Source organism: Rhinopithecus roxellana, chromosome 17, assembly GCF_007565055.1.
Source record: "Rhinopithecus roxellana isolate Shanxi Qingling chromosome 17, ASM756505v1, whole genome shotgun sequence".
Lineage (NCBI taxonomy): Eukaryota > Metazoa > Chordata > Mammalia > Primates > Cercopithecidae > Rhinopithecus > Rhinopithecus roxellana.
This window is the reverse complement of record NC_044565.1, coordinates 22667749-22681877: the sequence shown is the minus strand read 5'-3', so window position 1 is coordinate 22681877 and position 14129 is coordinate 22667749. Positions and strand designations below refer to the sequence as shown.

General features: G+C 41.9%; 1 protein-coding gene across 7 annotated transcripts in view; it reads left to right on the top strand.

Moving 5' to 3' along the window:
• Positions 1-13689, top strand: part of NFU1 (NFU1 iron-sulfur cluster scaffold) — a 47804-nt gene extending 34115 nt beyond the window's left edge. For 4 of the 7 annotated variants that reach the window (XM_030921063.1, XM_030921068.1, XM_030921069.1 and 1 more), the window contains 3 exons: positions 270-330; positions 9179-9353; positions 13514-13689. In XM_030921063.1, coding sequence (XP_030776923.1) covers positions 270-330; positions 9179-9353; positions 13514-13558 — 281 coding nt within the window. In that variant the 3' untranslated portion in view covers positions 13559-13689. The remainder of the gene's footprint in view (positions 1-269; positions 331-9178; positions 9354-13513) is intronic. The other 3 variants (XM_030921066.1, XM_030921064.1, XM_030921067.1) reach the window with 2 other exon arrangements.
• The last annotated feature ends 440 nt before the right edge of the window (positions 13690-14129 follow it).

The following is a 14129-nucleotide window of genomic DNA, read 5'->3' as shown; positions in this document are numbered from 1 at the left end:
ATTTCAAACATTAGTATATCAAGATGTTTTAGTGTACTCATCTTTATCACCAAATGTTGAGTTGATCAGTATTCCCTAATTTTTCTTCAGAGAATCAAATGAATGATTTTCTCTTCAATTTCCCAAAATATATCTCCGTACCAAGTTACATGTTCTATAGTTTTATGTTTTTAATGAACCATTTAGTTAAAATCATTCTGTTTTAATACTTGTACTTGCATGGCTATAAAATTTCTACTCTTGATGTTTTTATATGTAATTATTTCTAGGATCTGAAGAAGATGATGAAGTTGTGGCAATGATTAAGGAATTGTTAGATACTAGAATACGGTATGTGCTCCTCTCTCTACCCGAATTCAAGTGCTTTGGAGGCATTTTTCATTATAGCAATACAGTTTTAATTGGCCATGAGATTATAGTAGATTTTCAAAATAAGTGCAAGTTAATGTAAACCACAGCAGGTAACCATGACAATCGAATTTAAAGCCTGTATCTTCACTACATTTGCTCCAAATTTTAAAACATCCAATGTATTTAAACATTCAATGAAGAAATGTGTTCTTCACAGTCTCAATTTAGATTCGATATTGTTATAATACCAAATTTCTTAAAAAGAATTAAAAAAAGACTGAATGTTTGGAAAGGTTGTGAAGAGAGAATGAGTACCTATTTTCAGTGTATTGCCCATACAGAATAAATTTAAATGAGTGGAGAACAGCAGGCTTCTACTTTTGCTTGTAACAGACCAATAGTCATGCTGAGAACTCCCAGAAAAGCTGGATAAAGTACAGTAAAAAGAATTTGTTTGAAAGCATTAGATAGCTGCCAAAGCAAGCAAGATTTGAGGTGCCAAGATCCTGGAGAGAAGGGAAGCTCACTGAGTTTTCCCTTCAGGCATTTGCTGTACCTTGCTACATAGCTAGGGTAGAAGAAGCTGGGCAGAGGGCAGCTGCTAAGAATCGGAGAAACCATTGGGCTTTCAGAAAATTTGTTTAGATGGGAAGACAAAAATTAAAATTCTGGGTTACCAGTGAAATCTTGATTTCAAGGACCAAAATCCTAGAGAGTAGGGAAGTTAAGAAAAGTAAGCCTGTAGTTTTTTTTTTTTTTTTTTTTTTTTATACTTTAAGTTCTAGGGTACATGTGCACAACATGCAGGTTTGTTACATATGTATACATGTGCCATGTTGGTGTGCTGCACCCATCAACTCGTCATTTACATTAGGTATATCTCCTAATGCTATCCCTTCCCCCTCCCCCAACCCTACAACAGATCCCGGTGTGTGATGTTCCCCTTCCTGTGTCCAAGAGTTCTCATTGTTCAGTTCCCACCTATGAGTGAGAACATGTGGTGTTTGGTTTTCTGTTCTTGAGATAGTTTTTTTTATTTTAAGACAGAGTCTTGCTCTGTCGCCCAGGCTGGAGTGCAATCTCAGTTCACTACAGCCTCGCCCTCCCAGGTTCAAGCAGTTCTTCACATTCAGCCTCCTGAGTAGCTGAGATTACAGGCACGTGCCACCACGCCCAGCTAATTTTTGTATTTTTGGAAGAGATGGGATTTCACCGTGTTGGCCAGGCTGGTCTTGAGCTCCTAACCTTGTGATCCACCCACCTCAACCTCCCAAAGTGCTGGGATTACAGATGTGAGCCAGAGCGCCCAGCCAAGTAAGCCTATAGTTAGTAACAATGTATTCTTGAAAATTGTGGCTTGGCGCGGTGGCTCACGCCTGTAATCCCAGTACTTTGGAAGGCCGGGGCAGTTGGATCACAAGGTCAGGAGTTCAAGACCAGCCTGGCCAACATGGTGAAATCCCATCTCTTCCAAAAATACAAAAATTAGCCAGGCGTTGTGGTGGGCATCTGTAATCCCAGCTACTAGGGAGACTGAGGTAGGAGAATTGCTTGAACCCAGGAGGCGGAGGTTGCAGTCAGCCAAGATTGCGCCATTGCACTCCAGCCTGGGTGACGAGCAAAACTCCTTCTAAAAAAAAAAAAAAAAAAAAAATTGCTAAGATAGTAGTTATTAAGTTCTTGACACAAAAAAACAGGTATGTGAGGTAATGTATATGTTAATTAGCTTGATTTAGTCATTCCATGGTGTATGCAGATTTTTTTTTTGAGACCGAGTCTTGCTCTGTCACCCAGGCTGGAGTGCTGCATGATCTCGGCTCACTGCAACCTCTGTCTCCCGGGTACAAGTGATTCTCCTGCCTCAGCCTCCTGAGTAGCTGGGATTACAGGTATGTACCACCACACCCAGCTAATTTTTGTAGTTTTAGTAGAGACAGGGTTTTGCCATGTTGTCCAGGATGGTCACGACCTCCTGACAGGTGATCTACCCTCCTCGGCATCCCAAAGCGCCGGGATTACAGGCATGGGCCACCGCACGTGGCCTACATATTTCAAAACATCATGTTGTACATGTAAATATCTATAATTTTTCTGAATTAAGAATAATTAATTGGAGGCTGGGCGCGATGGTTCACGCCTGTAATCCCAGCACTTTGGGAGGCCAAGACGGGTGGATCATGAGATCAGGTGATTGAGACCATCCTGGCTAACATGGTGAAACCCTATCTCTACTAAAAATACAAGAAATTAGCTGGGCGTGGTGGCAGTTGCCTGTAGTCCCAGCTACTCAGGAGGCTGAGGCAGGAAAAGGGCGTGAACCTGGGAGGCTGAGCTTGCAGTGAGCCGAGATCATGCTACTGCACACCAGCCTGGGTGACAGAGTGAGACTCCACCAAAAAAAAAAAAAAAAAAAAAGAATAATTAATTGGCCGGGCAGGGTGGCTCACGCCTGTAATCCCAGCACTCTGGGAGGCTGAGGCAGGTGGATCACCTGGGGTCAGGAGTCCAAGACCAGCCTGGCTGACATGGCAAAACCGTGTCTCTACTAAAAATACAAAAATGAGCCAGGTGTGGTGGCACACTCCTATGATCTCAGCTACTTGCGAGGCTGAGGCACGAGAATCACTTGAACCCGGGAGGTGGAGGTTGCAGTGAGCCGAGATTGTGTCACTGCACTCCAGCCTGGGTGCAATACAGTAAGACTCTGTCTCAAAAAAAAAAAAAAAAAAACCAACAAAACACAGTAATAATTACTTAAAAAAGAAAGAAAAGTAATCCTAACACTTAGATTTTCCCCCATAAGGCAATTACTTATGGTAGCTATGTAAAAGAGGCTAAAGAAGTGTTTAAAAAAAAAAAAAAATAGCTGCAAGGCAGAGCAGACTTTTGACAGTCTTAGTTTTTTTTTTTTGTTTTTTTTTTTTTTTTTTTTGAGATGGAGTCTTGCTCTGTCACCCAGGCTGGAGTGCAGTGGCTGGATCTCAGCTCACTGCAAGCTCCTCTTCTTGGGTTCATGCCATTCTCCTGCCTCAGCCTCCCGAGTAGCTGGGACTACAGGCGCCCACCACCTCGCCCGGCTAGTTTTTTGTATTTTTTAGTAGAGACAGGGTTTCACCGTGTTAGCCAGGATGGTCTCGATCTCCTGACCTCGTGATCCACCCGTCTCGGCCTCCCAAAGTGCTGGGATTACAGGCTTGAGCCACCGCGCCCGGCCGACTTTTGACAGTCTTATAGTGCTGGGGTGGGGGACAAAAATTGGAGTTTAGACTCTGTCAAGGAGGTTGGGTCTTGAGAAACATCCAAGCCTGGCTGGGTGCGGTGTCTCGTGCCTGTAATCTGAGCATTTTGGGAGGCTGAGGTGGGTGGATCACTTGAGGTAAGAAGTTTGAGACCAGCCTGGCCAACATGGTGAAACTCCATCTCTATGAAAAATCCCAGCTACTCTGGTAGCTGAGGCAGGAGAATCACTTGAACTGCAAACAAAGGCAGAGGTTGCAGTGAGTCAAGATTGCACCATTGTACTCCAGCCTGGGCAACAGAGCGAGACAGTCTCAAAAAAAAAAAAAAAAAAAAAAATTCTAGGCCGGGCGCGGTGGCTCAAGCCTGTAATCCCAGCACTTTAGGAGGCCGAGACGGGCGGATCACGAGGTCAGGAGATCGAGACCATCCTGGCTAACATGGTGAAACCCCGTCTCTACTAAAAAAATACAAAAAATTAGCCGGGCGAGGTGGCGGGCGCCTCTAGTCCCAGCTACTCAGGAGGCTGAGGCGGGAGAATGGCGAGAACCCGGGAGGTGGAGCTTGCAGTGAGCTGAGATCCGGCCACTGCACTCCAGCCTGGGTGACAGAGCAAGACTCCGTCTCAAAAAAAAAAAAATTCTAAGCTCTTGGTGATTAGGCTCCCCAGAGAACTATACTCTTGAAATGAAGGCATATCAGAGGTATAGTAAGCTTACAACACTGTAGGCCAGTATTAAGTCAGTTTAATTCCAGAGTAGATGAGCTATTGACAAAACGTAAGATGAATCCTTTTATTATTATTATTATTTTTTTTTTTTAAGATAGGGTCTCACTTTCCTGCCCAGGCTGGAGTGCAGTGGCATGCTCATGGCTCCTTGCATCCTCAGCTTCCCAGTCTCTAGTGATCCTCCCACCTTGGCCATCTGAGTAGCTGGAACTACAGGTATGTGCCACCATGCCCAGCTAATTTTTGTATTTTTTGTAGAGATGGGGTTTCCCTGTGTTCCCCAGGCTGGTCTCAAACTCCTGCGCTCAGGTGATCCATCTGCCTCAGCCTCCCAAAGTGCTGGGATTATAGGAGTGAGCCACAGCACCCAACCAGGCGAATCCTTTCTGATGAAATATAATCCGAGGTCACTTCAGTGTTTCATACACAGTGTTCATAATTCAGTTAGATATTGCTAGGCATATCTAGAAACTAAACCAAGGGAAAGTAAACAGATTCATAGGTAACCTAGATATTGGAGTTATCATGGTGTTTAAAAAACTATGATTAAAAAATAGCAAGATGAAGAATTTCATTAGAGAACTGGAATCTATAAAAAAAAAAGAATTAGTGGTCGGGCGCAGTGGCTCACGCCTGTAATCCCAGCACTTTGGAAGGCCGAGGTGGGTGGATCACGAGGTCAGGAGATCGAGACCATCCTGGCTAATGCAGTGAAACCCCGTCTCCACTAAAAATACAAAAAATTAGCCAGGCGTGGTGGCGGGTGCCTGTAGTCCCAGCTACTCAGGAGGCTGAGGCAGGAGAATGGTGTGAACCTGGGAGGTGGAGCTTGCAGTGAGCAGAGATCATGCCACTGCACTCCAGCCTGGGTGACAGAGTGAGACCCCATTTAAAAAAAAAAAAAAAAAAAGAATTAGTAACCCTGGAACTAAAATTATAATGACTGAACTTAAGTACTCATTAGATTAGGTTAACATTAGATTGGACATAGTTGAAGAGAAGATTAGTATACTGGAATTTAAGTCAGTAGAAAGTATTCAGCCTGAAGCACAGGGAGAGAAGAGAATAGAAGATATAGGAAAGAAGCATAAGATGGTGGGCATGGGCATGGTGCTCACGCCTATAATCCCAGCACTTTGGAAGGCTGAGGTAGGAGGATTGCTTGAGCTCAGAAGTTAGAGACAACCCTGGCAACATTGTGAGACCTGGTCTATACAAAAAATTAAAAAATTAGCTGGGTATGGTGGTGTGCACCTGTAGTCTCAGCTGTTTGTGAGGCGGGAAGATTGCTTGAGCTGGGGAGGTTGAGGCTGCAGTGGACTGTGATCACACCATTGCACTCTGGTCAAGGAGACAGAACAAGACCCTGTCTCACCAAAAAAAAAAAAAAAAAAAAAAAAAAGGAATCAAACTTACAGAGTGGAGAAATAGAATAAAAAATACTTCATCAATCCAAAATGATGTAAAATAGGAAACAGCAAATGGTAATATAAACTCAAAAGTGTTGGCATTTAAATGACAGTGGTTTGATGTACAAAAATAAGATTGTCAAATTGGATGTGAAAAAACAAAACCAACTATATACTGCTTAGAAGAAATACAGGGGCCAGTCATGGTGGCTCATGCCTATAATCCTAGCATTTTGGGAGGCCGAGGTGGTGGATTGCTTGAGCCCAGGAATTTGAGACCAGCCTGGGCAACATAGTGAGACCCCCATCTCTACAACAAAAGAAAGAGAGAGAGAAAGAGAAAGAGAGGGAGGAAGAAAGGAAGTAAGGAAGGAGGGAGGGAGGGGAAAAGAAAAGAAAAGAGAAGAGAAAAGTAAAGAAATAGAGTATTTGTATGACCTTTGGGTAGGCAATTTTTTTTTCCCCAACGGGACACAAGAAATCAGATAAAGACTGGGCGCAGTGGCTTACACCTGTAATACCAGCACTTTGAGAGGCCGAGGCGAGTGGATTCCTGAGGTTGGGAGTTTGAGACCACCCTGACTAACATGGAGAAATCTTGTCTCTACTAAAAACATAAAAAATTAGCCGGGCATGGTAGTGGGCGCCTGTAATCCCAGCTACTCGGGAGGCTGAGGCAGGAGAATCCCTTGAACCCAGGAGGCAGAGGTTGTGGTGAGCTGAGATCACGCCATTGCACTCCAGCCTGGGCAACAAGAGCGAAACTCCATCTCAAAAAAAAAAAAAAAAAATCAGATAAAAGTCAAGGAAAATACATATAAATTGGACTGCAGTAAAATTGTGACTCTCTCTTCATCAGAAGATGCCATTGGCTGGGCACAGTGGCTTATGCCTGTAATTCCAGCTACTTAAGAGGCTGAGGCAGGGGGGCTCCCTTGAGTCTAGGAGTTTTAGGTAGCATTGAGTGGGCTGTGATCATGCCACTGTATTCCAGCCTATGTGACAAAGCGAGACGGTTAAAAAGTGCCATTTGCAGTCAAAAGGCAAGGTACAGATTAGAAGATATTTACAGTGTTTATATGACAGAATATATAAATAACTTGTACAAATTGGTAAGAAAAACAATCAGAGACTGCAGCAAGTACTTTGCAAAAGATAATTGAATAGCGACTGGGCATGGTGGCTCACACCCATAATCCCAGCACTTTGGGAGGCCTAGGTGAGCGGATCACCTGATGTCAGGAGTTCAAGATGGCCAACATGGTGAAACCCCATCTCTACTAAAAATACAAAAAAAATTAGCCGGGGGTATTGGTGCATGCCTGTAATCCCAGCTATCTGGGAAGCTGATGCAGGAGAATCACCTGTACCTGGAAGGCAGAGGTTGCAGTGAGCTGAGATCGTGCTACTGCACTGCAGCCTGGGCAACACAGTGAGACTCGGTCTCCGAAAAAAAAAAAAGAAAAAAAATAAGTAGCCACTAAACATGAAAAAGTGCTTAACCTCATTAGTTATTATGAATATTCAAACCACAATTAAATATTAGTACAAATCCAGTAGAATAGTTAAAACTATTAAGACTGACACCACCGGCCGGGCGCGGTGGCTCAAGCCTGTAATCCCAGCACTTTGGGAGGCTGAGACGGGCGGATCACGAGGTCAGGAGATCGAGACCATCCTGGCTAACACGGTGAAACCCCGTCTCTACTAAAAAATACAAAAAACTAGCCGGGCGAGGTAGCGGGCACCTGTAGTCCCAGCTACTCGGGAGGCTGAGGCAGGAGAATGGCATAAACCCGGGAGGCGGAGCTTGCAGTGAGCTGAGATCCGGCCACTGCACTCCAGCCCGGGCGACAGAGCGAGACTCCGTCTCAAAAAAAAAAAAAAAAAAAAAAAAAGACTGACACCACCAATTGTTGGTGAGGATGTGGAGCAACAGAAACTCTCATACACTGCTGGTGGAAATGTAAGTTTATATAACTGGAAAACTATATGGCAGTATTTATTAAATCTCAACATATTCATACTCTTCATTCAGCAATTTCACTTTCAGGTATATTCCCAGTAGTAATATATATGCATACCAAAAGACATTTCTAAGAATCTTTATAACTATACTATTTGTAAAAGCCAAAACCTAGTGTTAACCTAAATGTCTATCAACAGTAGAATGGATAAATAAATTCTGGTATATGTGCTTAATGGAATACTATGCAACAGAGTAAATGACCTAGTACTATACTCAGCAACATAGATGAATCTCACAAAGAGCACAGGAAAGCCAGATACAAAAGGGTAGTTCTACGTGATTTATAAATAGAATTTATATTTGTAAATTATAAAGTTCAGAGACTGGCAAAACTCATCAGTGGTGATACGAATTAGGATAATGGCTGCATTTTGGTTGTGGGGAGTGATTGGAAGGAAGCCCAAAGGGGACTTCTGGAGGTGTGATGTTGTTTCTTGGTTTGGGTGGTTATAAATGTGTGTTCACTTTGTGAAACCTTAGTGAACTGTACATACAGGATTTAAGCATTTTTCTGTGTTAATGTTGTATTTCAATGAAAAGTTTACCTGAAAATTAAGCCAGCATGTGACAGTCTCCCTTTTCCTTCACTCAAAACAAGTGACTGAGTATGTTTTAGGTAATCACAATAATTATTAGGAAATTTGAAATCTTAAGTGCTTTAAAATATCGTTTTATTTAAACAAGTTTTCTTTAGAGATGGGGTCTCGCTGTGTCACCCAGGCTGGGGTGCAGTGGTTTGATAATAGCTCACTGCAGCTTCCAACTCCTGGGTTCAAGCAGTCCTCCTACCTTGGCCTCTCAAATTGCTGCGATTATAGGTGTGAGCCACCATGCCCAGCCTTAAAAAGATATTAGTAAGCAAGATCAAATGTGGTAAGTGGAGGAAATATTTGTATGAGTGAATTTTGGTATTTTACCTGAGATTTAAAAAAAATTAATTATAAATAAAACTTAGCCACAGTTATTATTCTCTATTATAAAAGTAGCTTCAACTTTGTGAATTTTACTAATATAAAGTGTAAGCTCCGAGCTGTATTAAATTTTTTCAATGAAAACTTGCATTTTAAAGAATATGTCGGCCGGGCGCGGTGGCTCAAGCCTGTAATCCCAGCACTTTGGGAGGCCGAGACGGGCGGATCACGAGGTCAGGAGATCGAGACCATCCTGGCTAACACGGTGAAACCCCGTCTCTACTAAAAAATACAAAAAAAACTAGCCGGGCGAGGTGGCGGGCGTCTGTAGTCCCAGCTACTCGGGAGGCTGAGGCAGGAGAATGGCGTAAACCTGGGAGGCGGAGCTTGCAGTGAGCTGAGATCCGGCCACTGCACTCCAGCCCGGGCGACAGAGCGAGACTCCGTCTCAAAAAAAAAAAAAAAAAAAAAAAAAAAAAGAATATGTCATAAATATTCTTTGACCTCACAGGCCAACTGTGCAGGAAGATGGAGGGGATGTAATCTACAAAGGCTTTGAAGATGGCATCGTACAGCTGAAACTCCAGGGTTCTTGTACTAGCTGTCCTAGTTCAATCATTACTCTGAAAAATGGAATTCAGAACATGCTGCAGTTTTATATTCCAGAGGTAGAAGGCGTAGAACAGGTATGCCAATATTATATGACAAGTCTAGATTTTTTTTCATTTTTTTCTTTTTCTTTGTAGATACAAACGCTGGAAATAGATGTTAAGGCAAGTATTTGAAAAGAAGTTCATGACCTAGCTTTTTCTTCAAGGGCTAGATTTTTATGTTGCAATTGTTATCAGACTTGAAGTCTCTTATTTTAGAAGTAACTTTAGGCCGGGCACAGTGGCTCACACCTGTAATCCCAGCACTTTGGGTGGCTGAGGTGGGTAGATCACCTGAGGTCGGGAGTTCCAGACCAGCCTGACCAACATGGAGAAAACCCTTTCTCTACTAAAAATACAAAACAAGCTGGGCATGGTGGTGCATGCCTGTAATCCCAACTACTTGGGAGGCTGAGGCAGGAAAATTTCTTGAACCCTGGAGGCAGAGGTTGTGGTGAGTTGAGATCACGCCATTGCACTCCAGCCTGGGCAACAAGAGCAAAACTGCATCTCAAAAAAAGAAAAAGAAGTAACTTTAGTGTTATGAGAACTTACTATGTGCCAGGCGTTTTGCTCATTTCATTTTCTAATAACACAGTGCATTAAGTCATTCCCGTTTTGCACACAAGGCCACAAGAGACTCAGAGGGCATATTGTTGCCCTGATTGCACAAGAATTACGAAAAAGGTTTAACATGTAACACAGTGTTTTATAGATGAGTTTTAGAAATCTTTAGTGGAAGAACTCTACCACATCATATTTACCAGTTTTTTTTTGGTAGAGACAGGAAAGTTTTGCTATGTTGCCCAAGCTGGTCTTGAGTTCCTGGCCTCAGGTGATCCTCCCAAAATGCTGGGATTAAGGATTAACACAACTGTCCTAATCTACGTATTCTTAAATATGCAAGCAAGAAGCCCATTAGAAATCATAGTTTGTCATTATACTGAATAGAATTCTAAAGCTTTATGTATAACACAATATCAACATTTTTTTTTTTGCCAACTTAAGAAGTATAACACAGCACCTTGTCATCAGTAATAATGACTCTAATACTGCAGTAATTCTCAACCAAAAAGCATGGCCTTATGGAGAGAGATTATCAAGGAGTGAAGGGATGTGTGGAAATTAGAAATTTCCGACCCACAGAATTTCAAATTCATTCTTTTTTTTTTTTTTTTTTTTTTTGAGACGGAGTCTCGCTCTGTCGCCCAGGCTGGAGTGCAGTGGCCGGATCTCAGCTCACTGCAAGCTCCGCCTCCCGGGTTTACGCCATTCTCCTGCCTCAGCCTCCCAAGTAGCTGGGACTACAGGCACCCGCCAACTCGCCCGGCTAGTTTTTTGTATTTTTTAGTAGAGACGGGGTTTCGCCGTGTTAGCCAGGATGGTCTCGATCTCCTGACCTCGCGATCCACCCGTCTCGGCCTCCCAAAGTGCTGGGATTACAGGCTTGAGCCACCGCGCCCGGCCTTTTTTTTTTTTTTGAGACAGAATCTTGTTCTGTTGCCCAGGCTGGAGTATGCTGTCTTGGCTCACTGCAGCCTCCACCTCCCAGGTTGAAGCAGTTCCCATCCTTCAGCCTCATGAGTAGCTGGGATTACAGGCACATGCTACCATTTTTTGTATTTTGTATTTTAGTAGAGACAGGATTTCACCATGTTGCCCAGGCTGGTTTTGAACTCCTGAACTCAGGCAGTTTGCCCGCCTCAGCCTCCCAGAGTGCTAGGATTACAGGCATGAGCCACCACGCCTGACCACCTCAGGTAATTCTGTGCCCTTAAGGGCTCCATTGGGAATCACTTATCCTTGGGTAGTATTAAAATTCATCTGTTCCGCAGTGAGCAGGTCTATATAGACCTATCCCCAAAGTCTTAGGGAGCTGATGAGAGGCTGAAGAAAGAGGCTGACAAATCCAGTTGGTCAGAAAGAAACATTTAATAGGGACTGAGGAACAGAAGCCATTTATCAGGCAGCTGCAAGATGATGGATCCCTGCATTGTTACCCCCTAGACTCAGGGCTTATATAGCCTAGGAGAAATGGGTACACATGCTTCAGAAGATATGTGTAGGACAATTGAAGTCAGCCCTTCTGGAAAAGGCAAGAATGCTATTTGCCTAATAGCCTATAATTTGCTTAAAGGCAAGATTTATGCTAAGTATGTGTTGTTTAGGATAACATCAAGGTTATTTTTACCTAAAGGCAGAATTAAATAGAAATCTCAGAGGCATTCCTAGAACTGAGGTTAGTCAATGTGGCAGATTAGCATCCAAAATGGAGTTGCTTTAGCTTCCACACCATCGTTTTGGTCCAGTACATGCCATCTCCTCTTTGAAGTTTTTATCAGTCCCCCACTTGGAATTAAGTTCTTTTTGACAGGTCCAAAGCTTCTGTTTTGGCTTTATATTTATGTGGCTTTCTGTATTTGTTTTAGCTTTATGTTTACGTGGAAGCTCCCTAAGAGACTTGAAATCATATCCAAGTCTTTGTATTCCTCTGCAACAACTAGCTGTGTGCCTTACAAATGTCCTATACATGTTTTGTATTAAGTATTTGGGAATATTATTCCAAATTAAGGAATAATTCTGCCTAAAATATGAGTTGGTTGACAAAATTTTTTGGATTGGGTATTGTTGAAATTGGATGTAAAATGTTAATTTCTTGGAAATAAATACCAATTTTTACTCAACCGAAAAGATATCCTATGAAAGAATTCTTTTTCTATTGATTGTCTCAGATCAGAGCCAGAATCTAGATTTTTTTTTTTTTTTTTTTTTTGAGATGTAGTTTCATTCTTGTTGCCCAGGCTGGAGTACAATGGTGTGATCTTGGCTCACCGCAGCCTCCACTTCCCGAGTTCAAATGATTCTCCTGCCTTAGCCTCCCTGGTAGCTGGGATTACAGGCACGCACCACCACGCCTGGCTAATTTTCGTATTTTTAGTAGAAACGGGGGTTTCACCATGTTGACCAGCTGGTCTTGAACTCTTGACCTCAGGTGATCCGCCCGCTTCAGCCTCCCAGAGTGCTGGGATTACAGGCGTGAGCCACCGTGCCTGGCCTAGATTTTTTTTTTTTTTTAAACCTTATTTTGTTCCATTATCATCTGTATGCCTTAAAAAATTACATTAGTTGATACTTTGGTGGATTGACTGAGAAATATTTTTATTCATTTGTCCAGGGTGGGATAATGAATTGGCCTTCAGATTAGAAACTTGAATTGGCATCTAATTGTAGTAGGTGTGGCAAGGAGGAAAAAGCATTCTTAGGTTTATGTAACTTTTTCCTTCTCCAATGGAGTTAGTTTGTTATCTTAGTAATACATTAACTCATGGAAAGATAATAGCTGTTGTAACATTTTCCTGAGGTTTAAAATGACGTTTTATCTGAGTAAGACTAAAATAATTAGTTCCTAATATGGTGGAGTTTTTTGTTTTGTTTTGTTTTTTACTTTCCTTGGGGATTCATTTTAATAAAAATAAATGTTTTTATAATAACAGTTTGGTATAGTTTCACAGAATATATTTAAGTAAATAAGATGGTTTTGAAAAAAAGAAAAAGTCAATTACATTAGTCTTATGGCTAGAGAATACCAGTTAATTTTTTTTTTTTTTTTTTGAGACAGAGTCTCACTCTGTCACCAGGCTGGAGTGCAGTGGCATGATCTCGGCTCATTGCAATCTCCACCTCCCCGGTTCATGCCATTCTTCTGCCTCAGCCTCCTTAGTAGCTTGGACTACAGGCGCCTGCTACCATGCCTGGCTAATTTTTTGTATTTTTAGTAGAGACGGGGTTTCACCGTGTTAGCCAGGATGGTCTCCATCTCCTGACCTCGTGATCCACCTGCCTTGGCTTCCCAAAGTGCTGGGATTACAGGTGTGAGCCACCGTGCCTGGTTCCAGTTAATTATTTATAGTCTTTTCTGCCCAGCTGAGACTCTGCTGTGGGTAGCCTCTTTGAGACAAGGAGAAGTGATCAATGCTTTAATTAATTTCCAAATATTTAATTTGCTTTTATGTTTTTAGGATACCAGGTTATGATTGAAACCTTGTTCTTTGGGGCTGTTGAATAGATTTATTCTTACTGGCTTGTCATGCATCGTTACAGAGTATATCAGGTAAAGAAGTAATATTAAAATCAGGAAAATAGCAAAATCTAATCATTTCCTTAATTCTTAAATTGTCTTTGTTTTTTGGTTTTAGGTTATGGATGATGAATCAGATGAAAAAGAAGCAAACTCCCCTTAAAATAATCTGGATTTTCTTTGGGCACAACAGTCAGACTTGTTGATAATATATATCAAGTTTTTATTATTAATATGCTGAGGAACCTTGAAGATTAATAAAATATGCTCTTTCTTCAGAGAATGATATATAAATATTACATGTTTGCTTTACCTCATATGAGTTATTTATAACCTCTTGAATCATCTTCTGTACATGTGGATTTTATCCAAGGGTATTTTTATTTTTGTTCCTCATTTCCCATGGCTCCTTCTTTGCATATGTGTGAAGGAGTTTAAAATACATTTCCCCCCCATCTAATTTATTTACTTTTTTCATACAGGAAGAAACAGAATGCTTTTTAGAATATTCTAAAATGGCTTTTTGCAAAATATCTAAAACTATTTTTACTGACGTTTTTAGCTTAAGAAACAGCTAAACAATTGTGTTTTAAAAATGGTATCTGGCTACTAGCCCCCACTTAAGTAGCGAAGAAGAACTTCTTAAGACCAAAAAAACCCAAAAATGGCCGGGTGTGGTGGCTAATGCCTGTAATCCCGGCACTTTGGGAGGCTGAGGCGGGCGGAACACAAGG